The following is a 25,121-nucleotide window of genomic DNA, read 5'->3' as shown; positions in this document are numbered from 1 at the left end:
GGTCACCAAGATGGACATTATAGTGGGACCACATATCGAGTTCGTAATTAGGGGTTTGGGCACAAGTGCTAACAAAAAAAGACATTTTAGTATATTTGTATTGGCTAGAACTTCAAAATATTGATTGGAATTTTGTTATGCCCTTAAAAATATTGGTTGATTTTTTGAGTATTTTCGTTGTAAAAACAATGTCTCATACAAATCTTGAATATCAAAACTAGATGTTTTGGGAACTTGCCATTATTTTTCTTGGTTAAGAAGAAAGTTTTTCGTAGCACTACCCTTGTTGCACCCCTTGATGATTACAAGTATCGATGCAAGCCCTTAAACTAGGTACAAAATCATTCCCTCTAACATGTGCCACACCATATCGACTTACTCTGAAGACTTCTATAAAGTCTGCGCGTGGCACACCATATCGACTGACTCTGATCGCGTCCATAAAGTCTGTGTGTCCGAACACCTATCCACTCATGTCCTGCCATGTGTCCCAGAGGCTCCATGTCGTTCAAGACAGGACCCTCGGATATGGCGGCCGCTGACAAATCAAGTGCTGAGAGACATGGAGGCCCTACGCAGCACCCAACTACAACTGTGCTTTGCTAGTAGTCCGTTTTCCCTTCTTCCCTCTGCTCGCACCTCCATAGCTACAGCTACCTTCTCTCACATTTGTTCAGCCAGAAGCAGAGGGTCACTCTCCACCCTTAACCACAGGCAAATCGCTTCTCATGGACTACAACCAAGAGCACTACTGCTGGGTGTGCCTGCCGCGGTGCGGGACTCCTGTGCGGCTATGTTCTCTTCACCTGCATTTGCAATCGAAGAACAGAGTGCGGGGGCCGGGGGAGGGGCGGCACCGGCTGCAGGAAACGCTTTAGCAGACACCCCCCCTGACAACAGTCTACTGGTCTCCGTCTTGGCTTTTGCTGCTTTTGTCGGACTCGTGTTTCTAACCGTCGCGGTATGTTATAACACCCCTCGACTCCTCTCGACTTTCCTGGTTACGGCTCAGCTTTGATATTTGTGGTCTTTATTTCATGATTGATTGTTTTAAGAACGAGAGGGTCTTGTGTGCCTTTTGATGGCACATTGGAGATGATGAACTGTATAATGCTGCCCCTGTAAAGCTGCTACAACTAGCTATATCAGGCTGTCACTATAAAGGCCCTTTTGGCATCTCTTTGACGGCACATTGGAGATGAAAAAACTGTATCGGGCTGCTGCTGCAAAGCTGCTACAATATCAGGCTGTCACAATGATGTCGAGAAAGCTATACTATGCAGCTGCACCTGACAGTTCTTCCAAACACATTGCTAGAGGGTTACGTTGCAGCACAAGTAGAATCTAGTATGTAGCCGGGTCTCAATGTCCTTTCAAGCATATTGCATTTCTAAGATAGCGTATTGCAGCAAATCTTTATTGCTGGAAGGGCTTAGCTCTTGGTTGAAGATGTTGAAACAGTTAACCACATGATTGATGTGTTGAAGCTATTGGAATGACAAAGTTATACTGCCTTAAAGTTCTTGTTGCCATCCTTGTGTATTGTAGCTCATGGACAAATGTTGGGGTGCCCCACTTGCGAGTCGTGTTGGTAAGAGAAGGCAATGTGAGCAATGTAAGACCTTGAAGTGAAAGGGATAATGGTATACTTGAAAGTCTTGGAAACATCAAAATGCTAGACACATTTGAATATAAGTGCTATAAAAGGGGGAAAAAAAATCCCTTACGTTCAATGATAGCTTTGTTGCCTTTTTTAAAAAGGTAAATGGGGTCACATCCAATTTTTTATTGGCAATGGTAATTACTTTCTTTTCCTTTACTTGAGTTTTTTGGAGAGCTGGCCTTACTTTCCTCTAGGTTTCGTCCATGTTCTTGAGATATTTGTTAGCCAAAAAGACCTTATACTTTGCATGCAAAATGGGTGGGACTTGTTTTCTCTCTTTCACAATATGAAAAGATGCCTTGCTAGTGGAACTATGCTTTATGTTGTTATAAGCAAACTCTGATAGTGGCAAATATTGTTTTCATTTGGCCTTGTGCTTAGACACATTGCACTTCAAAAGATCTAAAAGTTGTAGCATTTACCTCTTGAGGTTGCACATCTATTTGTGGGATAGAAGATGAGAACTTCGAGGTTGTATGATACACTCAAAAATACATCGGCAAAACAAACTTATCATCAGAGAATCTTTGTCACTCATAATAGGTTGTGGCATGCCATGATATTTGAATATATTTTGTATAACATGATCTTACCATATATAACATGATCCATTGTTATTTTTTTCTTGCTTTGAATGTAGTACCCGCACAACGAGTGACTCATTATTGTTTGTGATTGTCTCATGTCTTGGTATATGGATTCCATTTTCGGAGCATTCTTCCGAGTTTTCTTCCTTTGTACTGTTCTTTTGTTTTACTCTGTCTTGTGTTTAGGAGTCTATTTCAGCATTTGTATATGCTTCCATTGTTGCATCTACTTTTGACATGGTATTAGACTGTAGGGTCTATGCTCTTGCTGATGTTCTTTTGCTTATTTCAGGTTTGCTTACCTCTTTTGATCAGGTGACGTGCTGCTGCCTCCTATTCAGCCTATCTATTGGTTACTGTTGTTTGCGTTTTGTGCTGAAGAGCTCATATTTTCAACCTACGACAATTTCTTTACTTGTCATTGTCAATTTGCTGCATTTATTGCTCCAACAGCTTGCGTTTTTGGTTTTATGACCTAATTGTGGTTGGATGATTGTTTCTATGGGCTGTTTTTGGCAATTTTTTGGCTGAGTTTTTATTCTTTGGTAGGAGTTGCTCTTTTTTTTTTTGATCAGATTTTTGTTTACATTACATGTGAACTCTCTTTTTGTGCAATATTTGCTGTTGGTTTGGTTGTCTTTTCTCTTTGTCCACCTTCTATACTCTATCTTCTCTTCTTATCCTCTCTAGATGGCTCCTCCGTGCACTTCTACTGATGATAAGTTACATGGCCATGACTATCTAACTTGGAGTGTTATGAAAGCTTGGTTCGTGTTGAAGCGGTTATGGTACATTGTTTGTGGAGCTATTTCCCATCCTCAGTGTTTTTTTTGAGTTCAAGAAGATTTTGACGAGACAACCATGAGGAAGATGTGCTTACACGTGATACGGATGATGCGCGTGCCTATTTTGCTCTTCTTAGATATATTTCTAAAGAAGTTTTATTGGCGGTTACCTCTTGCAAGTCATCTCCAAAAGTATGGTCAAAGCTTCAAATATTGTATGATGCACCTTTCACCTTTGTGTGTAATGATATGTTATGGACAGCTCTAGCAGATGAAGTTCGAGTCTAAAAATCACTATTTAGTCATTTTTACTTTGTGTCACACAAGTACATGACTAGCTTTAACACATGTAGTTTGCTCTTCCAGAGGCACATTTTGTGGGGATGGTTCTCTACAAGCTCCACTTGGAGTTTGACAGAGTGGCCAATGCTTTGAGGGCGTAGATATCCTTGACACGTGTGAGCTTTACCCATATTGGATGGGCTCCTAGTCTAGTGCTCACATGAGGAGATACTTTGGTGGTCTAGCCAAAGGTGGGGCATCCATAGTTACGTATGTTTAGAGGCGCATTTGACAGGATAGCCTTGTATGCTATTGCAAGACATTGAGAGCTGCTTTGATTCTTCTCTATTTTTAGGAGTTGGTATGATTGATATTGATATCAGGTTTTCTTTGAGGCATCTTGGTGGTGGCCTATGCATGATCTGAGAGAGATGTTAGTAGATAGGTGAGCTCATGAGTGAGTTTGTACATGCTAGATTGGATTGGGCATGTGCTAGATGTTTTTGGTATTTTTATTATGCTTTAATTGTGGCATTTTATGCCAATTGGACAGCATTTAATGTTGACTGACTAGTTGTTTGTGGCATATTTGTTGCCTACATATTGTACTTCTCCTCTCAGTCATAGGATGCATCACTTGGATGTTCTTTTGGAGAGAGGAGCTAGTGCTAGTGCTCGCATAGTCAGTGACTCACTATTGTATGCGATTGTGCCTTGTCTTGGTATATGGACTCTATTTCTCGAGCATTCTTCTGAGATATCTTCTTTTGCATTGTCTTTCTTTTTCACTTTGCCTTGTGTTTCAACAGTCTATTTCAGCATTCGTAAACACTTCCATTGCTGCATCCACTTTTGACAAAATAGGCATATAACAATCCATATGTCATCATTCTTGTAGAAGAGCTAGGAAGCTTGAAGATAACATGTGAATGCATTACTATAGTGTCTACAATAAGAAAAGGTTGTAGCAAGTTAGGTGTCTTTTTGTGGTCAAACATAATCATTTGATATACAATGCATGTCGGTGTAGAGTGATCCACATTTCATCTCAAAGTTGGCGAATAAGAGAAAGTCTCAATTGCTTTCATTGCAGTATCAATGTCTATATGCATTCCGTACAGCAGTTCATGACATTCAATCATTACCTTGGACCTCAATTGCTTTGTAATACAAACAATTGTGCATCATAGGATATAAGAGGGCTTGTTGTGGACATTGATCCTCACTCCCACCCATTTCTCATTTAGATTAGATTATTACCACCTCTCATCACACACACACACACACACACTCTCTCTCTCTCTCTCTCTCTCTCTCTCTCTCTCCCCAAGTGGCTTGTTTCTTGCAATCCATGACCTCCTTTAGTTATAGTATAGGGGAGTTTCGGAAATGGGGGAAACAGAAATGACAAAAATCAAATTTTGGCCAATTTTGGAAAGGGGGGAGGGAGGAGTTTCAGATTTTAGCCTAAAATCCATGCATAGATACTTAAATAAATCAATGTCCACAACAATGTTTACTCAAATTTCACACAAAACTTCAAGTATTTATTTCACTACTACTCATATGATTCATGAAGTTTGATGTTACCACTCACATCATACATGATTATTACAAGATTGAAGAACATAAAATAATGATTTGCAACTTACAATTTACAAAGAATGCCTCGAGGAAAAAATAAAGTTGTGATCCATGTAGATATTAGAAATCTTAAAAGACCATAATTATTGAGGAGTACATCATACACAATGGCGAATTGAAGATGTGAGAAGTTAGAACAAAGAATGAAGAAGAAAAAGGAAAAGGAAGAAGAAGGAGAAGAAGATGTTAGCACTCTAGTTAGTTTATGTATGAGCGGGCATTACTAGGTATTTTAGGTATTTTTTTGTGGGTATGTTGATACTATTTCGGCATTTATTGTTGGCTGACCAGAACTAAATGCTGGTCGACTTGCTGCCATTTATGGTATTGTTTTATCCTATTTATTTTGGGCTCCCTCCTCAATTAGTCATTCATCACTATTGATTCATGCAGTGAGTGCCTCTTTTGTCTGTGTTTTGACTTGTAGTCTTTGTGTTTTCAACCTCTTGGGCTCCTGAAGGCTAGGTGATAGCATTTTCAGCTTTTGTCGGTTTTCTCTTGGCTGATCTTTCCCAGTTTTTGTGGATTTTGTGATCAAACATTGCGTGTGAACTCTGTTTTGTGCAGTTTGTGCCTTGCTTTGGTTGTACTCTCTCCTCCTCTTCTTTCCTTGATTTTCTCTTCCTATCGTGGTCCCCCTTGCTATTTTACTAACGACAAATTTCACGGCCGTGATTATCTAACATGGAATGATGCTAATGAAAGCTTGGTTTGTGTAGAAGACAGTTGTGGTATGCTGTGTTTGGAGCTTGTGAGCGTCTTGAGCATCCTACTCTTGTTGTTGATTTTGATGAGGACGATTATGAAGAAGCTGTGCTCACATGGGATATTGATGATACCTGTGCATATTTTGCTCTTCTTCGTTGCATCTCTAAAGAAGTCCTTTTGGCGATCACCTCTTGTAGGACTTTCCAGCAATTTGGGTGAAGCTTCTAATGCTGCATGAGACTCCTTCGCCTATATGTGCTTTCACTCTTTATGGACAGCTCTAGTAGATGAAGTTTGAGCCGAAGGGTATTATTCAACATTTCTTACTTTGTGTCATACAGGTACATGACCAGCTTTGACACATGCAATCCGCCCTTCCAAAGGCTTATTTTGTGGGAACTATGCTCTACAAGCTTCATTTGGAATTTGGAGTGGCCAATGCTTTGAGGGCTGAGACATCATCAACACTCCTCAGTTTTCTACAGATGTCTTCCATGCTACTTGAGTATGAGACATCTTTGTGATTACAGGGGAGGCTTCCATTAGCAGTCTAGTGGCTCTAGTGAGGTATTTATAGCTTCAAAGAGGGGTGATAGGAAGCATAAGTCAAAGGCCCAATAATATCACTGTGATAAGAAGAGACATTTGCGCAAGGATTGCAAAGAGTTGGTGGCTTTGTGGAAGGAGGAGAAGAAGTAGTAGGATCTGAATTCTTTTGCTAAGTTATGTAAAGAAAATATCCTAACACAGAAGCATAAACAGAAACCGTGCGACAAAGCACAAACTGATAAAAGAACACAGTTAGGGTTAGGGTAACTCAGAGACAATGAACAGAGTTAATAAATGAAATCATATGACTACTAATAATACGATGCTCATGCAACAAACACACTATGCAGTGAATGAATATTGAACCTTGAACTCCTGTATCTCAAGGATCAGGGCAGGGGTAATGAGCATGAGAGTGTGTTGTACTTCGAACGGATCCCGAATCGTAGCAAGTCAGCCTCCGGATGCCGAACGCTAGCAAACGTAGCAGTGAGAAGCTGGATCTGATGTAGACAACAGTGAGGAGAGAGAAATACTAAAAGCACAGGCAGCAGGTGAGAGAAAGTCTAAAAACGCAAGCAAGACAACCTGCAGGAGAGAAAGACTAAATACGCAGGCAGTAGGTGAGAGAAAGACTAAAAACGCAGGTAGGACAGCTTGCAGGAGAGAGAAAGACTAAAAACGCAGGCAGGACAGCCTGCAGGAGAGAGAAAAACTGCAGCGATTGTAGCAGGGGAGAGAAAACTGTCAGGGCGGCAGCTAGGGCGTGCAAACGCAGTAGTTTGCTGACATGGCAAGCTGTACAACAGCAATGCTGATGATCAGCAGTCAGTTGCCAGGCAGAACAGCAGCAATCAGCGTGTGGAGGGCTGGAAACAGGTGCCAGACTATAGGGAACAGTGATGGACAGCAAGGGCTGAGATGTCCTCCGCGAACGAGGTGTGGGCAGCAAGCTGATAACACCTAAAACCTACAAAAACGAGATTCCGAGAAGAGTGGAGGGCTGGCTCCCAATTTATAGAAAATTAGGGTTCTAGATCCTCTTCTGTTGGGTATTTTACTCACGCCTTACTTACGCCTACGCTCATATGGGAGTGTCGGTGATCAGTAGGACACTGGGGCACTTTTTACTCTCGGTAGGAGAGGTTTTTTCCCCCAGACTTATGGTCTTATTATCGTATGTACTTATGTGCTTATGTTACACACATTTAGGCACTTAGTGTGTGTCGGGTGTGAACACCCCCCTACAACCCTAAGGTTTAAGGGTTGTACTTTGTACTTTCAGAACACACTCATTCAGTCTATTCTCTTGGGTGTCGTGCTTCAACTCTGTCTCTCTCACTCTCACACTGTCTACTGAATCCCAGCTGTACCTTGATCCTCTGTTATCACATTTGGTATCAGAGCTCAGCTCTGAACTCAGTTTCTGCAGCACACGCCAGTTCTGCTCCAGCGTCAGACGTCACGTCAGCACAGGTACAACTTGTCGTCAGTTCTGTCAGCAGTCAGGCAGCTGTTCCATAGAGCTGCCTCAGCACAGTACAGCTCGTCGCCAGCCTCCACCAGTACCCTGCCCGTCAGCAGTCGTAGTCGTCCGTCAGCAGCTCGCGAGCAGCACCAGCAATCCGCCTCAATACGCCAGGGCCCGTTTCCTGCAAACGTCCGTCAGCAGCTCGCGAGTCTGGCGACCAGTTTCGTGCAGGCGGAGTCAACGCCTGCTCGCGACGTGCTTCACGCTGCCTGCCCTGTCTACGCGCAGCCCGCCTGCCCATCACGACTCGTCAGCCAATCAGACGACCTGCTCCCGCCTGCCCGCCAGTCTACGTAACGTCAGCAGCTCACGACGTGCTTCACGCCCAGGTAAAATTTTTAAAATTATTATTATTCCAGCTGAGAATAAAATTTTGGAAGCGGCGGTTCACACGCGGTTGGCACAGATCTACTGGAAAAGTAAATTTCATGCAAATTTCTGGACTGAATGGTCAGAAATTTTGGGGCTTTTGTGTATTTGGAGGACAGGTGCATTTAAACTGCTGATACAGTCACAGAACGACTGTTTTTGACAAAGATTTTGGCAAAAATTTTGGGGATTTATTCATAACAGTGTTGCACTGCACTGTTTGCACCTTGGGAAGCGTGCAGTAAAGGACAGTTTTCTGACAGAGTACGCCCTTGCACATCAATTGCAGAAAAGTATTTGCTGCAATTTCTGGAAATTTGCAGATTTCCAGTTCAAACTGCTTTGACATTGCTCATATTGTCTTTGGAAATTTGTCATCATGGCAAATCAGGGAGGTGATGTTTTTACGTATGTATCCAAAGAGGACAGACTGGACGGAAACAACTATTCCCTTTGGTCATTTATGATGAAAAATGTATTAGTGGCCAAGAATTTATGGGATTATGTCAGTGGAGAGGAAACTCGGCCGGGAGTTGTAGCTCCCGCTACTCCTCCTCCCCATGGCGCACGTGGACAACGGGGACCTCAGCCCGCTCCACCTCAGCCACTTCCTCCAAGAACTGCAGCTCAAAAAGCTTGGGATACCCGTGATGCACAGGCCTTGTCGCTGATTGCTTTGGCAGTTCAGCGGTCCATCATACCTCATATCCGTTCGGCATCTTCTTCACGAGATGCATGGTTGACTTTGGAGCATATGTTTGCAGGAAAAAATGAGACACGAATCTCTTTCTTGAAGAAAGAGTTGGAAACTCTGAAGATGCATGAAGGTGATTCTATGCAAGATCACTTAAACAAGATTCAGGACTTGAGGGAGCAGCTCATGAATGTAGATGAGTATTTTTCGGATGCACAATTGATATCCACCACCTTGAATTCCCTACCTCCTTCGTACTTGTCTTTTCATACTGCATTGAACCTCACAATGAGGATTGCTGAGCACCCACTCACTTTTATTCAGCTGGTTAGCTTGCTTCTAGAGGACGAGCAAACACGGAAAAATAGTGGTGTGGATGCTATAGTCTCTGAGCAGGCTTTTGTGGCACGACAGAAAGGCAAGAACAGCAAGGTGAAAAATGCTCCACAGAGTTCTGGCACTTTGGACACATCGCAGAATTAGTCACAAGGGGGCACGCAAGCAAAGAAAGGAAAATGTCATTATTGTAAGAAGCCCGGCGACTATATCACTGAGTGCAGAAAGCGCATTGCCAAAGAGAAGGAGTCAGGAATGTCTGTTTCTACTACTCCTTCCACTGCTAGTGAGTCCGTGTCCTTTGTTGTGGACAGGGACTATTGTTTTTACACTTGCAGTTATGACATCTCTTGGGCCGATAGAGCACTTAGCTCTACAGAGGATGCTGACACTTGGTTCTTTGACAGTGGTGCTTCTAGACATATCACATATCGCAGAGATTTGTTTGCTTCAGTTAGTGCACCTCCCGTTGGGAAATCGGTACAGTGTGCCAATAATGCACAACCAGATTGGAGTTGGTGCATTCAGATGTTTGTGGGCCTATGCAGACCATGTCATTGGGTGGTGGTTATTATTTTGTGACATTCATTGATGACTTTACACGTTTTTGCTGGGTCTATTGTTTGAAAAAGAAGTCAGAAGTGTATGATGCATTTTTGGCTTTCAGTGTACTTGTTGAAAACCAATCTGGATGCCACATTAAGACTCTCCGTTCGGACCGAGGGGGGGAATACATGTCCTCTATGCTGAATTCTTTTTTGCAGCAGAAGGGCTTGGAACAGCCGTAAACCTTCTGTTGGTCACTTTCGTACCTTTGGGTGTCTTGCTTATGCCCACAAAAGAGTTTTTTCAAAGAAAAAGCTCTTTCTATGCTCGATCACACCAACTCAAGGCTAACTTGGTCATAGTGCAAAATTATTCTTCAGTGCAAGACGACTAAAGAAGGTTTCATCGCCCAGCATATGTGCCGAACCCTTAGAAATGTAAGTTCTTTGATAATTATGAGGTTACTCTGCAACACTTGACAACTCTTGCCAAATTATACAAAAAAAGGCCCGACGCATGAAATGTGATTAGTCATGATCTTCCAATGGACAAGAGTTCGTTCGCGTTTCATACGTCGTTGAGAATGCAAGTTTCTTCAAATGGATTTTTTTTTTCCACGAATGGTCATGGGTCGACGAGTTTTTTCAAATGGATTTTTTTCCACTAATGCAAGATTCTTTAAATAATCCCAAAAAATCGCGATGTATGAAACACAATAAGTCATGGCTCTTCCCATGGACAAGACTTCTTTTGCATTTCATCGTCGGTGGAATGCAAGTTTCTTGATTTAGAATCCTGGCTCAACAGAAATTGATGACACAGAAGGATACTTGTTGATACTAAGATGTTCTATTTTGAGTCTTGTAAAACTTTATGACATTTATTATCTTTGATCAAATATGTATCCTAAAAAGGAGTGATGTGTGAAACACGAGAGGGTGTTTATTTCTCTTGTTCAGAAGGCCTCCCGCGTTTCATACATCTTTTGTATGTATTGTTTTATTCAAATATGAGATAGACTATGTGATTAGTGTTTGTTTGCTACCAGGTGATTTTAGATAACATTATGTCAGAGATTTGGAGAACTGTCTTAATTTACTTGTATTATTTGTTTTCTTTGATGTTTCAGATGGTTAGAATAAAGGCCATTGCAAAGAAGCACAAAGTTGATCCTAGAGGTCTTGCCTCAAAGATCCATCACCAAGCCTTCCAAACTTACAAGGAAATCAAAGCCAAGGAGAAGGTTCTTACAACATGTTAAATACCTAAAAGAGATTAGAAGGGCCAAATGTGGCCCCAATTCACAATGGATGGCATGGCATATGAAATCCCTGTTAGTACAACAAATTGTAGGTATTGATTTCAGTGTACCATGCCTTATCCTGTCGGCACGAGTCTCGAGATCGTGGCTAAACCCTAAGTTTTGCAAAAATTTAGTGTTTACAATAGAAATCCTCTTGTTGTCCACCAAATTTGATTGAGGTGTGCTAAGAATAGCTGAGAAATACTGAGATATTTTGAGAATTGACTAGAGAAGGTGAGAGAAAGCCAAGATGAGAGAGAAATCTGATTTTCTTCTTGTGAAACCCTAAAATTTGCATGTTGCTTGCTCTAGCTTGCATTTAATGTAGTCACCTATTGCCAGGCACCTTCAAAATGTTGTCACTTAATCATCAATGTTGTTGCCAGTCCTTGAAAGGTGTCTCCTTGCTATCCCTTGCCTATCGAGGTCCCTAGATGGGTGTGTTCTATAGCAAATTGTTGTTCGATCAGAAAATGGATCAGTAGCTCCCTCTCTCTCTTTCTCCCAGGCTATAAAACTAACTGAATTGCTGACACCCAGCCCCTAAAAACGTTTTCTCAGTTTGCATGGGTATTTTTGCCTAGTGGTAGCCTTCTAAACCCATTTTTCAACATTATCCAGCCATTTAATCAAATTTTAGATTTAAATAATCCTGAAAATTAATTTCAGCTTTTCTAACCTTGCCCAAAATTAAAAGTGCCTATCCGTAATTAAATTGGCTAGGCCATTTGCAATTGGAGTGGTCCGTGACCTTTGTTGACCCTTAGATTGGCATTAATTAATTAATTTATGCTAGTCCTTGGTGTCACCATTGACACTTAATATGGCCAAACAACTATCCTAGGGTCGAAACTAACACCAATTGACCTCAAAGCCTAGCTAGCATAACTTATCATACCTTTTGTCTTTGACACCCTCAGCCCATTACCATGAAATAACTGCCATGTGCATCACACATGCACGGTGCTAAACAACCTTGCACAGTTGATTAACGACTTAATCAAACGCTATCTGCAAGATTAAAGCATTTCAAAACTTCATGTTCTTGTGATAGACGTGCCCCTTGAAATTTGTGCAATTGTCCTTGATTGCATTGCATTGTGCCAAAAGAAAAGCATATTGCATTGGAATTTCCAAAAGGCATCACAGTCACAACAGTGGCCATTGTTGTCCAACCATGCCACATGCTCCAAACCTTTGAAAATTTCCAGCCAGCATAAACATGAGATAATACCGAGAATTAGCCTAGAACTATTGCTAGAAACACATTGGATGCATTCATAACTCGTGTTTCCCAACTTTTTTGACTTCACAACCATATTAAAGCATGTTCTTAACATAAACCATGGCTGAAACTGTCAATGGCATTTATTAACATGCTGTTGTCCATAGAACCAGCTGCAAGCTATGAAAACTGAGCAGAATCTAATCATAAACTGATCATTTGCTGACCTGAGAACTGATCACAATCTGCTGCAAATGTGACCCCAAACTGATTGCAAAAATTGATCAGCAATCAATGCAAAAATTGATGCGAAACTGATCCCAAAAGTGACCATAAACGGGTTCTCAAACTAATCAAATACCGAGCTAAAACTAATCAGAACTTGATCTCAAAACTGAGGCAAAAGCTCATGCACAGTTGATCATGAGCTAATCTCAAACTGATGCAAAAGTATAGTCTCAAAGCCGCGGTAACAACCATACTCATTTGCATACATCTCATAGTGACCGATGTTAGCAGATATGTCGGTTCATGATGGAGTCTATGCATGTCAGCGGGCTAGGGCACTAGGATATTATCTTGATTATTTAGACATTTATCTTGGCCCTTTAAAATGGTCATTTTAGTATTTATTGTTGGTCGACCAGCATTAAATGCTGGCTGACCTGACATGATTTATGGTATTTTTTTGCCTATTTATTCAGGCTTCTCCACATTTATCATTATGATCATTCATCACCTGATTGATTCTAGTAGAGGGAGAGAAGCAGGTGCCATTGCGTTCACAGTTGGTGACTCACATTGGTTCTGTACTGTCTCATATCTTGGTATATGGATTCCATTTCCCGAGTATCTCTTTGCTTTTGAGTTCTTTGTGCAGCGTTCTTTTCTTTTGCAGTGTTTTTCTCTCTTTTCTTTGTCTCTTTTGTATAGTAGTCTATTACGGCAAATTTCCACATGCTTCCATCATTGCATCCACTTCTGACATGTTATCAGATTGCAAGGTCATTGTTCCTGTTGCTGTTTTACATTGTTTTAGGTTTGAGTTTTGACTCTTTTCGTGCTAATTGGACTTGTTCTGACTTTTGTGATTGATTTCTAGCTTGAGTGACCATCTTTTGATCATTTTTGGCTTGTCTCCTCAACGTTTTGTAGACTACCATTTTCATTTTCAGCTTTTTGGGCCTGTTATTGGGGAACTGTTATTACTCCAACAAATCTGCGTTTTGGTGTCTACTGCCTGCGTTTTATTGATTGACACCTGTGTTTTGACTGTTTGCTCTTGTGCAAGGCTGGGCGGCGGTATTTTTGGGTTGGTTTTGTTATTTTTGGTCCTTCTTTTCATTTTGAGATACACTGCTCAGCTTTAGAAAGGGTTCATTTGCATTTGGTTGTTGCATTCTCATCACTACACTTTGGTTACTGTTGATCTTTTCTCTATGTGCTTTCTTTATTGCTTGGAACTTGTGCAATCATTGCGAGTTTGTTGGCATACTTTTACCTTTCTTCATCTTCTCTGTATCTTCCTCATCATGGCTCCTCCAACATCTCCTCTTGATGGCATTAAATGTTGCTCGACTTGACATGATTTATGGCATTATTTTTGCTTATTTATTTAGGCTTCTCCTCCACATTAATCATTATGATCATTCATCACTTGATTGGTTCTAGTAGAGGGAGAGAAGCAGGTACCATTGCCTTCATAGTCAGTGACTCACATTGGTTCTGTACTCTCATATCTTGGTATATGGATTCCATTTTCGAAGTATCTCTTTGCTTTTGAGTTCTTTGTACAATGTTATTTTTTTTTGCAGCGTTTTTCTTTCTCTTTCTTTGTCTCCTGTGTACAACAATCTATTACAACAATTTTCCACATGCTTTCATCATTGCATCTAATTTTGATAACTAGTATATTGAGTAGTGACCCTATTACAGACATATTGTTGTTAGAATAGTATATCCAAGATCTACTACATGCAAGAACTGTCCACAACTATACGAGTGGAAGTGCTACCTTCCCCTTAAGCATCAGGCAATACTTCGGACCCTTGCTCTGTTGAACGTGACTAAGCTCAAATTGCAGCCGGTTCTAACTGAAAGGCATCTAGGTAAAGTTGCAACAATTGAGGATGGTTTGCCAAGTCATCCTCTTCCATCCATTTTGCATCCATTGGTGGATAATTATGAAACTTCACTTAATATATCCTGGAAACTTTACCTTTAAGCTTTCTTTTTGTAATATTCCCCCCTTCCCCCCTCGCATAGGCCCCCCCCTCCCCCAACCATAATTTTTATTAAAAGTAGTTGAAATTTTTTTATTCTCCTCCCCTCCCTCTGTTGTCGCTAAACAGGTGGCTAGGGAAGGAAGGAGACAACATCGATTAGGAGGATGACATGGAAGAAGAAGTTGAAGATGACGATGGGGAGGAAGAAGATGATGACATTGATGAAAAGAAGGGGATGTCGATGATGGAGGGGGAGGCCACGTGGCCTACTATCCCCCTTGGCCAGCACGCCCAGTCCGCATCCACCCGGGAGTCATAGAACTCCACGCCGCCATGCAAATGAACACCCCAACGAGACGTCATTGGGCATGGCATAGAGAGAGAGAGAGAGAGAGAGAGAGAGAGAGAGAGATGTTCGTTCCACGTTTACCGCACCAAAAGAAAAAAGAGAGAGAGAGAGATGAAATGAAATGATATATTAAAGTCTACAAAAGGCTAAAATGACTTATGAGACCATGAGTTACAATCATGTGTATGATGGTACAACTGTCTGGGCAAAATATATAGCACAAGGCAAAATAAGAAAGGAAACTAACTATGGCTATGTGTAAAGCATAGAGCTCTATTGTAAGGAAATAAGGAAAGGAGGAACGAGACGTCATTGGGCATGGCATAGAGAGAGAGAGAGAGAGAGAGAGAGAGAGAGAGAGAGAGAGAGAGATACGTTCACCGCACCAAAAGAAAAAAGAGAGAGAGAGATGAAATGAAATGATATATTAAAGTCTACAAAAGGCTAAAATGACTTATGAGACCATGAGTTACAATCATGTGTATGATGGTACAACTGTCTGGGCAAAATATATAGCACAAGGCAAAATAAGAAAGGAAACTAACTATGGCTGTGTGTAAAGCATAGAGCTCTATCTAGTAACAATGAGCTCCAAATGGTACAATCTCATGTGGGTATAGCTCTAGCCCGAGCAATAATCCCCTGTATCCGCCTATGACGGTGTCATCGGTGTTTGTGTCGAGGCCTAGGACGTCTGGATCGGCTAAGCTGAACTTCTCGATCAATCAGTACTCCTTGTCTGTGTGTGGACTGTGGCGGTGAAAGAGGCTCTCGTGTGGACCGTGGCTGTAACTGTATTGAAGTCTTTTGAGTCTCCTTTGCAAATAAGTCCTTGAGCTGCCTCTTTGGAGGGTCTTGGTGTCTTGGAGCAGTTGTACTCCCGAGGCGCATGTCACGAAGCCGTCGTATCTCAAGAAGAAAGAGACCAAGGCATTGCTGATTGGTAAAATCCATGATTTTGGATAGTGGTTCAAATCCGTTTCTAAAGAGACAGTGGAAACGACCACGGATCTCATAATACGCTAGGCAACAGGGCAGATATAATGCTCCTCTGTCTCTGGCTCTAATTGGTATATCTGGCATATGCGCTCCTCTGATGGGATGGATCTATATCTGCCAGTCTCAATCTCTAGTTGATGTGAGGAGGTGCGCAATTGGCCAATAGTACATCTGATCCCATGGGAAAGGTGGATGTCCATGTATCGCGGGCGAGCAATAAATCCATCATCTATAGTATGAAGGAAATGCTCGCGGTAGAAAGCCATCTTTGTTCCTAGCTCCTGCCTTGGCATCAACCATGTCCATCTGATATCCAACTGGGTAAGATCCATTCTGATGATCTTGCGACTCACTAACCTGCTCAGATCAAGAGATGGTGCATCAAGGGAGCACTGGAAGGGGGGTAACTTGTCCATGCTAAACCCACGCAGCTCAAACCAGGCCGACATCTGTGCATACCAACATGAAGTATCACCCTCTCTGGCAAGCTGTCTAGAGGACTCAAGGGCCAACCGTGCATACCTGTCTCTGGGTAAGTTTCATAGGCTATGTATATATGTGACCGATCGGGTAAGGGCCTCTACCACAATCAGTGTAGCTGCAAGCTTGGCTCTGATGATCTCATGTGGCATTGAGGCCTTACATCTGATCATCTTGGATATCATGGACACTAGGGGTTTCTCCATCGACCTCCATCTGTCATAAGTGTGCCTTGATCTGCTACGGTGGTCAAGACTCGGCCCCCATATCTGTACTCCATAAAGTAGTGTGGATGTGATGCATCCAAGTGTCTCTGTAGACCCTCTGGAGAGTCAGCTATCAATACAATGTCATCTGCATACAATAGGAGAGGTATCCAACTGCCAGCTAGTGGAGCTCCTCTATCTCCTTCGTGTGAAATGTAATTTAGATCACCCATGAATTGAGAGAGGGTGTTAGCAGTCTAGTCAGCTCATATATGAGTTAGGGCTTGGCCAGGCATTACTAGGTATTTTAGGTATTTTTTTGTGGTCATGTTGATACTAATTTGACATTTATTGTTGCCCAAACAGCATTAAATGTTGGCCTACTTGCTATCATTTATGGCATTGTTTTGTTCTATTTTGGGCTCCCTCCTCAGTTAGTCATTCATCACCTGGAGGTGTTGTTGGAGAGAGGGAGTTGGTGATGCTAGGAGGCATATTTCACAGTGGATTCTGTGCCACGGTGGGTTCCATGAGGTTTTACGGTGGATTCCGTAAACTTTGATGACCGGGGCTCATACACAAAGTGGATCCAACTGGTGCGCAGATCGGATGCTGTACGCTCGCATAGTGAATGTCGGAAGGTCCCCAAGAACAATAGAACTCTACTTTTTGCACAAAGAATCCACTTTGTGTATGAGCCCCGGTCATCAAAGTTTACGGAATCCACCGTAAAACCTCACGGAATCCATCGTGGCACAGAATCCGCTGTGAAATATGCCTCCTGGCATCATACCGGGGCTCGCGTAGTGAATGCCGGAAGGTCCCCAAGAACAATAGAACTCTACTTTTTGCACAAAGAATCCACTTTGTGTATGAGCCCCGGTCATCAAAGTTTACGGAATCCACCGTAAAACCTCACGGAATCCACCGTGGCACAGAATCCGCTGTGAAATATGCCTCCTGGCATCATACCGTGGCATAGAATCCGCTATGAAATATGCGCCCCGGTCATCAAAGTTTATGGAATCCACCGTAAAGCCTCACGGAATCCACCGTGGCACAGAATCCGCTGTGAAATATGCCTCCTGGCATCATACCGGTATGATGCCAGGAGGCATATTTCACAGCGGATTCTGTGCCACGGTGGATTCCGTGAGGCTTTACGGAATCCGGTATGATGCTAGGAGGCATATTTCACAGCGGATTCTGTGCCACGGTGGATTCCGTGAGGCTTTACGGTGGATTTCGTAAACTTTGATGATCGGGGCTCATACACAAAGTGGATTCTTTGTGCAAAAAGTAGAGTTCTGTTGTTCTTGGGGACCTTCCGGCATTCACTACGCGAGCGTACAGCATCCGATCTACGCACCAGTTGGTGCCAGTGCCCATGTAGCTAGTGACTCACTGTTGTATGTGACTGTCCCGTGTTTAGTATATGGATTCCATTTTTTGAGCATTCTTATGTTTTCTCTTCTTTGCGGTGTTCTTTTGTGTTTTTCTCTTTTGTCCTTGTGTTCAATAGTTTATTACAGCATCTGTTTATGCTTCCATTGCTGCATTTACTTTTGATAAAAGAAAAATAGGTTAAAAAGGGAGAGGAAAAAAGGAGGAGGAGGAAGAAGGAAGAAGAAGAAGAAGAAGAAGGGAGAGAAGCATAAGAAAATGGAAGGAAGAAAGGAAGGAAGGAAGAAGAAAGGAAGGAGGAGGAGAGAGAAGAGAGGAGAGAGCATGTCATGGGGATAAGTGTCCACTTGAAGGAGCAGGCTGAAAGTGTTAGCTTGCCTATGTTAGTCATGTCAGCCTATCGTCTCTTGGTTGTGATCTCTTGTCAGAGTTTGACGAAGACATAAGAGCTCTGGCATTTTAGGTGCATTTTCTTCAGTTGTCGGTTTCCTATGTGCATTCCTAGGCCAGTTTTTGCTTTCCACAGTTTGCCTATACCTATTGGAGATTTTCTTTTTTATTTGGGATTTTTTCGGGGCCTCCCTATTTTTTGTGGCATTTTTTAGAGAGTGACCAGCATTTATTGCTGATTGGCCAGCATTTATGGCCCTTATAGGTGCATATTGGCCAATTTTTTGGTCTTTTGGCTATTTATAGCCACACCCTCCACTTGGTAGACACACGTATCTTCAGTCTCTTCAGTCTTTCACTTGTAGGTGTACAATTTGACACTTTAACAGTGTGCGCTTGGTGCTGCATCGTCATCAGCTTGATTTGGTGCCCTCATTGACACTTTGGGCTGCATGCAGGGATTGATTAGTCCATCCCTATTGTATCAACATTCTTCTTTAGTGAATGCAATATTCTTCCTTCATCTTTTACTTCCTCTCTCTCTCTCTCTGTGTGCTTCGCTTTGTGTTCATGTTTCTCTTTTGTTGCGCATTCTCACATGGTATCATCGTCTAAATGAGGACACAGTTTGGAGATTCCTTGCAAAAGACAAGTTTTCATCGTGGAAGAGTAGCCTAGATTTATTAATTGCATATTTTCAAGCAACATATATTGTATTTATAGCTTGTGCAGGTGGTTCAGTGCTTGTCTTGACCTTCTTGGCAGCTAGGCAACTTCTTTAGGAGTCTAGGCGACAGCATCTGGGACCCATTGAGAGCATCCTAGCATCAGACGGCTCTTGCTTCATGTGTTTTACTGAAAACGCAAATTCCTTGCTATACGTGATTGCTTCTTGGCTCAGGTGATAGCTTTTTGGTGCATCCGAATCCCTTTTGGTGGTAGGTGATAGCTTTTCCTTGATAGACCACACATCTACTATTCGTGTAGCTGATTGCCTTTTGTCTCTTGCATTGTCTCCATCAGTACGCAGGTTTTTTGGGTGATTGCAAGATCAAGATGTCTTACCAGTTTACGAGCTTTGATGACTCAAAGGAGGAGCTTCTTTTTAGATACTCTTTTGAGAGGAGATGTGATTATCGCGATATTAGTCGACGAGAGGAGTCCCTTGTTCGCACCCGTCCTCGTTTTATTCATTTATCATAGAAGGCTTTGTCCGATGTGAAAATGTTGTCCTTGATACCCTCGGTGTAGGTGCCTGTCTAACCTTCCCTACCCAAATAAGGCAAACTCAATGGTTCGAACTATTTGTGGTGGTCGTGTAAGGTGGAGCGCATATTCGACACCTTTGATCTTTGGGCTCTTGTTTTTGATTTTATCCTGTGTCCTAAGGAGAATCCAGCAGATGGGGCTTCTATGGACCGAGCAGCCTTGTGGAATCAGCTCAACTCTTGAGCCTGATCCTTTGTCTTTATGAGTTTGCAAGATGTTGTCCTTGTGCATGTTCGTAGGTTGAAGGCCATGGCTGGAGTGTGGAAGAAGCTTGCGTCTTTGTATTAGCACAAGATGTTTGCCTGTAAGATTTCCCTTGAGAAGAAGTTGCGGATGCTTAGTCTTGATGGTTTCTCCTCCATGAAGGAGCACATCGTGAAGATGGAGAATATGAGAGGTGAGCTTGCCTATCTTGGTCGGACGATATCCTTTGAAGACATGGCTATGATCCTTTTGACTCAGCTGCCATCTCCTTGGTTTGATGTCTTCTACACTAGCCTTATCATATCGAGGACTTGCAAGACACTAAGGGAGGAGTTTCATGGCTTGTCTTGGAGCATGACGAGCAACATGGCTATGATCCTTTTGACTCAGCTGCCATCTCCTTGGTTTGATGTCTTCTACACTAGCCTTATCATATCGAGGACTCGCAAGACACTAAGGGAGGAGCTTTCATGGCTTGTCTTGGAGCATGACGAGCAACTTAGAGAGGTTGGGGCTAGTGGTTTTGGCTCCACCAAAGCATTTACTATAGGTACAGGTGGAGGGAAGAAGAAGAAGGCACATGCCAAGGACAAGAAAGATGAAAATGAGAAGATGCCGAAGTACCCACGGTGTGGAAAGGGCACTCATTCCGAGGAGAAGAGATGCATAGAGTAATGCTACATTATAAGAATGCACATGCAGTAGGTGCCACTTGGACTGTCTCTCGTGGGAAAATTGTTCAATCACTCAAACTGTTAGGAGTACTGTAAGGTGGGGGTGGATGAGGTTGTCTGTGTGCCACATGTCCAGTGGCATGTGTGCCAGTAGGAGCAAATGGGGTAGTAGTGGGATGGATAGCCCCACTCTGTTTTCTAGGGGGAGTGGAGGCAATCATGGCCTCTTGTGGTTTCTTGACTAGGACACCTTGGCCTTAGTACAATCCTTCTCATCTACATGGATCAATCTTTGATAGTGTGTACAAAACCTATTCTGTTTAGGGAGTTGCTTATAGATGGGTTTGCTTTCTTTGGTGTCTTTGGTTCTGTTTGAGGAAGGGGGTGTCATCGTTGTTTTGAATTGCCTTCCCAGCCTAAGTGTTCTTGTCACCTTTGGTGTTCCCCTTTGTAGAAGTGGTTACCAAAGCTCCCTCTGAATCAGAAAATGGGGCCTTCTTGTGGACTTGTCATGTGGTCTCATGTAATGCAAGGGTTGGCATTCGAATTTCGAACTCATAGAAGGTTGGCAATCAGGGCGACAAAATGATGTGCTGTGTAAAGTGGAAGTATTTCCGAGGCAGCTTGTTTAAGTGGGATCAGAAGGATATAGTGCAGCCTGCACATGCCTAGTATTTTCTTTTTCACATGAGTTCACTTGGATGATATGACTTCTCATGTGGGACATGGCAGTCTTTGGGGATCAAATTTGCAGATAAGCATACTATGTAGGCATTGAACATCAAGAGGACTAGTGAGATCTGGACAATAGAGACACTAAAACCTAGAGGTATTGTGTGACAGATACGTACATTTCTATTCACGCTTCATCAACAACAAAAACTGATCGTTAGAAGTGCAACTTTGCAGAGAACATGCTGACAGAATCCTCATTGTATAGTTAGTCATCATTAGTCACAAATTGCCTAAGGTTTTGGATGTCATTGGAAAATTCATTGGAAAATTTTGTGTGATCATCTCGGTAAAGCCCGTGTCTGGATTAGATGGTCCAGAAATCCTTTCAATGCTTTCAATTGCACATGCAGAGTAGCTGGTTTTGTTTGTTCTATGTTGAGGGTCATCTTGGTAAAGCATGTGTCTGGATTAGATGGTTCAGAAATCCTTTCAATGCTTACAATTGAACTTGCAGAGTAGCTCCACCAAATGAATATACATGTACTACAAGGGAATGGGGTGATAGCAATGGCCATTTGCGATACAAGATAGTGGCATAGCTAAAAGTGTCACTATATGCGTTGCTATTAGTGTCACAAATGAGAATTTTCATATAGGGATGCCGCTCTGAGAAAAAAAAGCACCGAAAACCCGAGGGCGGCATTTGCCAAAAACATTTGTGAGAGAGAATGAAAGAGAGTAACAGAGCTCAAAGATTTGAGAGAGAGAGAGAGAGAGAGAGAGAGAGGGAGATTGTTTGTTCTATATTGAGAGTCAGGGAGTTTGGAATAGAATTTTTGCCCAATGTGATTGGCATTTGCAACTTTGCACGTCTGACCAAGATGCTCACCTTAGAACTATATATTAGTGTAGCATTGGTCCAATGTAAATCTGTTTCCAAGTACAGGGCAACTTCAATTACTAGACTACCTTTTCCTGATCTTCAGTTAAAACCAAATCCTTGTTTATTATCACTCATACCTTATTTATGAACTTTTTGTGCAGGTCATATATCTTGCTGTCTCAGACTTTTATGCAAAACGGGCAAGTGAAGCAGAAGTGAAAGCATTGGATGAAAAGCTTAAAACTAAAAAGAAGCGGTCTGATTCCGCTGCTTCTGCAAGAGGAGGGCCCAAGGGTTTCGGGAAAAAGTTCGAAGATGAAGTGTGAGGGGTCCTGAGTTATGAGAAGTTTTGGAGGTGTGGGATGTTGAAAGTCCACATGTATATTTTGTGCTTCTTGTTTTCACCAATATCAAATGAACGCCAAAGATTCTCTGCCCTTGTAAGACGTGTATGTGATGAAAGATTATTCAAGGGTTTCCCCATACCACCATAAGTGGGGTTCTCGTGGGAAGTTGGAAATCATGAAAAGCTTGCTGCTTGGCAGCGACTCTTACCTCTTCATGCGTCTTGTAATTGGCATTGGTTCATTATAGGTGCACTTGAGCTACAGATGCATTTCCGGCTTTTATCTTCCCTGTGGTGTTTCATATGTCTGCTTTATGTTGTAGGTTTTCGAACTTCAGCATAGTTGACCTCTCGGCAGGTTACTGGTTGATACCCAAGGCCAGGTTTGCTGGAAAGGCAAGAAGAAGGTTTGCTAATTGTAAACCGAAGGGGTTTTAAGGAGGAAACCCCCCATGAAGGAATGCTATTTTGAGTTGCCAACATCCCCCCGAGGAGCATTTCCTGGTTGGGATGCTGCTGCTGTGTTTCTGCAACTGTGATACGAGTGCTCTCCTACTGCTTTCTTTGCAGGGTTGAGAACCTTGGTCTGTTGGGTTATTTCAAAAGATTACCTGTAATAATGCCAATCTCTTTGGTGCCAAGCCAAATGATCTGCGGTGCATAAAGGACACGTACTTGACTAAAAGCTTGTAAAGCGCCAGAATAATCAAGACGCTTAAGATTTGGGAAGGAGCAAATAATGCAAGACCAATTCACGGTTCCAACAGCCTATGCAAAGGTTGGTCAAGGATTCTCCACAACCCCATCTATCTCATGGGCTTGAACGGTAAAAAGTGTGGCATCATAAGGCACTGCCATTTCCATAAACCCTAGATTGGCTTTTAATCTTTTGGCTCTAGTCGAGCCAGGTATGGTGTATATGTACTGTCTTGGGTGGGAAAAGGTGCGGTGTTACAGGAAGGATAAAAAGACTGTGGTATCTCTCGAGTGCAGATGACAGTAGCATCTTCGCCATTGCTGTTTGAGTTGTAAGCATTAGAATGACCCTCAAATTTGAAGGGTTTCAAATGAACCTGACTGTCCATTTGGAAGATCTTACCAAAGCTTCCGTTTTGTTTTTGGAGGGATGTGAAAGGCAATAGCATGCCATGAAATTCTTCATATTTCAAAAGATACCCAATTGATGTGATATTGATGGACTTATTTTCTACCATTTTCTAACCTTTTAAATTTTCTAGCATTCATTTGAAGGACAGTATGTTTTTCATCCTTCTTTGGACAAGTACATGGGGTGTTGCCAAATCAAGCCCATATAGCATAAATATCATTTATAAAGACCTTGCACTTTGAACCAATAATGTAAGGCTCGACTTATAATTTTGATTTAAAGTGCAACATCCACCAAATTGCTCCCAAGCTTTAGTACACACACACACATCTTCTCCCCCAGGGTCCTTGAATATAAAACTCATTACTAACACACATACACACAAGTGTAGTGAGCACTCTCCCGATGTATATTTCTCTTATGTAATGTATGTTTGTCTAATAGCTCTTCATCTTCCTTTCATTGGTTCCAACAGATTGATTCTTTCTTATGGATCTCATCGTTTGTTTATGTCTAGTTGGAGCCATTGTCTATGGCTCGGCTTTCATTTCTTTAGTCATTAGCCATTTCTTGATTGTGCTGTTATCAACATGTAGGGGAACTATTTTCTCTTTGATAGCTTCCCTTTTTTGGCATGTAATTACTTTTTTCCAAGGCATGGCGGTTCATACTTATTATAGTAGTGAGTGTGCTATTGTATATTCGTAGTCTCACCTATGTTGATATAAATCTAGTTCTAAATCTTATTTTGTTGTGATATTTCATTATTCTATTATTTTTTATAATAGTTGTCTTAAACTGTGCTTTCTTGTAGTATAACTTTGGATATTTGATGAGCATATTCACCAAGTGTTGTCAATGCTTAGAAAGATTCGAGAAATGATTGATGCCATGGTAAATAGAGCTACTTGTCTCTTCTCCATCTCTCTTGTGAGATTATCGGAGCTTCTTAGCTCTATGTAATTGTATTATAACTTGTTATCATGCTATTATAACTAAAATGTATTTTTGGCTAACCAACGCAATTCCAATAGATTTGATTATCATGCTAGTATTAACTTTTTCTTTTGATCTCTCCCTTGAGAGACCATAGTGTTTAGGTGCAAAGCTAAAATTTAATGAGCAAAAATCTTAAGCATTTGAAATCTTGGATTGTGGTAGAATTGGTTGATGTGGTAGATCGCACGTATTGAATATGTTCTTACAAGGGTTATAGAAAGATTAAATTTTTATTTTTTATTCCTTGGCTTTCTCAAAGAAAAAATAGATATATCACGAGAGAGAGAGAGAGAGAGAGAGAGAGAGAGAGAGAGAGAGAGAGAGAGAGAGAGAGAGAGAGAGAGAGAGAGAGAGAGAGAGAGAGAGAGAGTCATTGAATCAAATAGTCATTACCTATATATAATCAATTGAGCTCAAATCGAAGAGGTAGAGCTCGACATAAGCATATTCAAGCATAAAAATCAATATGAAATATCAATGTAGCCATGTAGCATACTTGAATAGCAAATTGGTATTTAATGCATAAACGTTCACTGTGAATGCTAGCTATTAAAACATTGCTACAACGACATAGACCTTGCAATTATTGAGCTAATCAAACTTTAATCAATTGAAAAGTCTTTTCCAAGCTTTAACGCATCATCTAGGGACAATAATGAGGTCCCATAAGCATCAATAGAGCAAACAC

At 41.8% G+C, this 25,121-nt stretch overlaps 1 protein-coding gene across 1 annotated transcript; it reads left to right on the top strand.

The window, feature by feature from the left end:
• Positions 1-425: 425 nt before the first annotated feature.
• On the top strand, positions 426-22,540 carry LOC148036775 (uncharacterized). Its single transcript, XM_087675656.1, has 2 exons — positions 426-961; positions 22,142-22,540. The coding sequence occupies exons 1-2, from the start codon at positions 563-565 to the stop codon at positions 22,304-22,306; spliced, it is 564 nt and encodes a 187-aa protein (XP_087531782.1). The 5' UTR covers positions 426-562; the 3' UTR covers positions 22,307-22,540.
• The last annotated feature ends 2,581 nt before the right edge of the window (positions 22,541-25,121 follow it).

The sequence above is a fragment of the Lygodium microphyllum genome, chromosome 4 (assembly GCF_053477565.2).
Source record: "Lygodium microphyllum isolate KBCC chromosome 4, Lygodium_microphyllum_v1.1.10, whole genome shotgun sequence".
NCBI lineage: Eukaryota > Viridiplantae > Streptophyta > Polypodiopsida > Schizaeales > Lygodiaceae > Lygodium > Lygodium microphyllum.
The sequence above is the reverse complement of the archived record's forward strand: the minus strand, read 5'-3'. Positions and strand labels throughout refer to the sequence as shown.

Coding starts and splice junctions, on each gene's coding strand:
- LOC148036775 (XM_087675656.1), top strand. CDS start 563: ATGGAGGCCCTACGCAGCACCCAACTACAACTGTGCTTTGCTAGTAGT. Junction 962..22,141: donor TCGTGTTTCTAACCGTCGCG/GTATGTTATAAC, acceptor CTTTTTGTGCAG/GTCATATATCTTGCTGTCTC.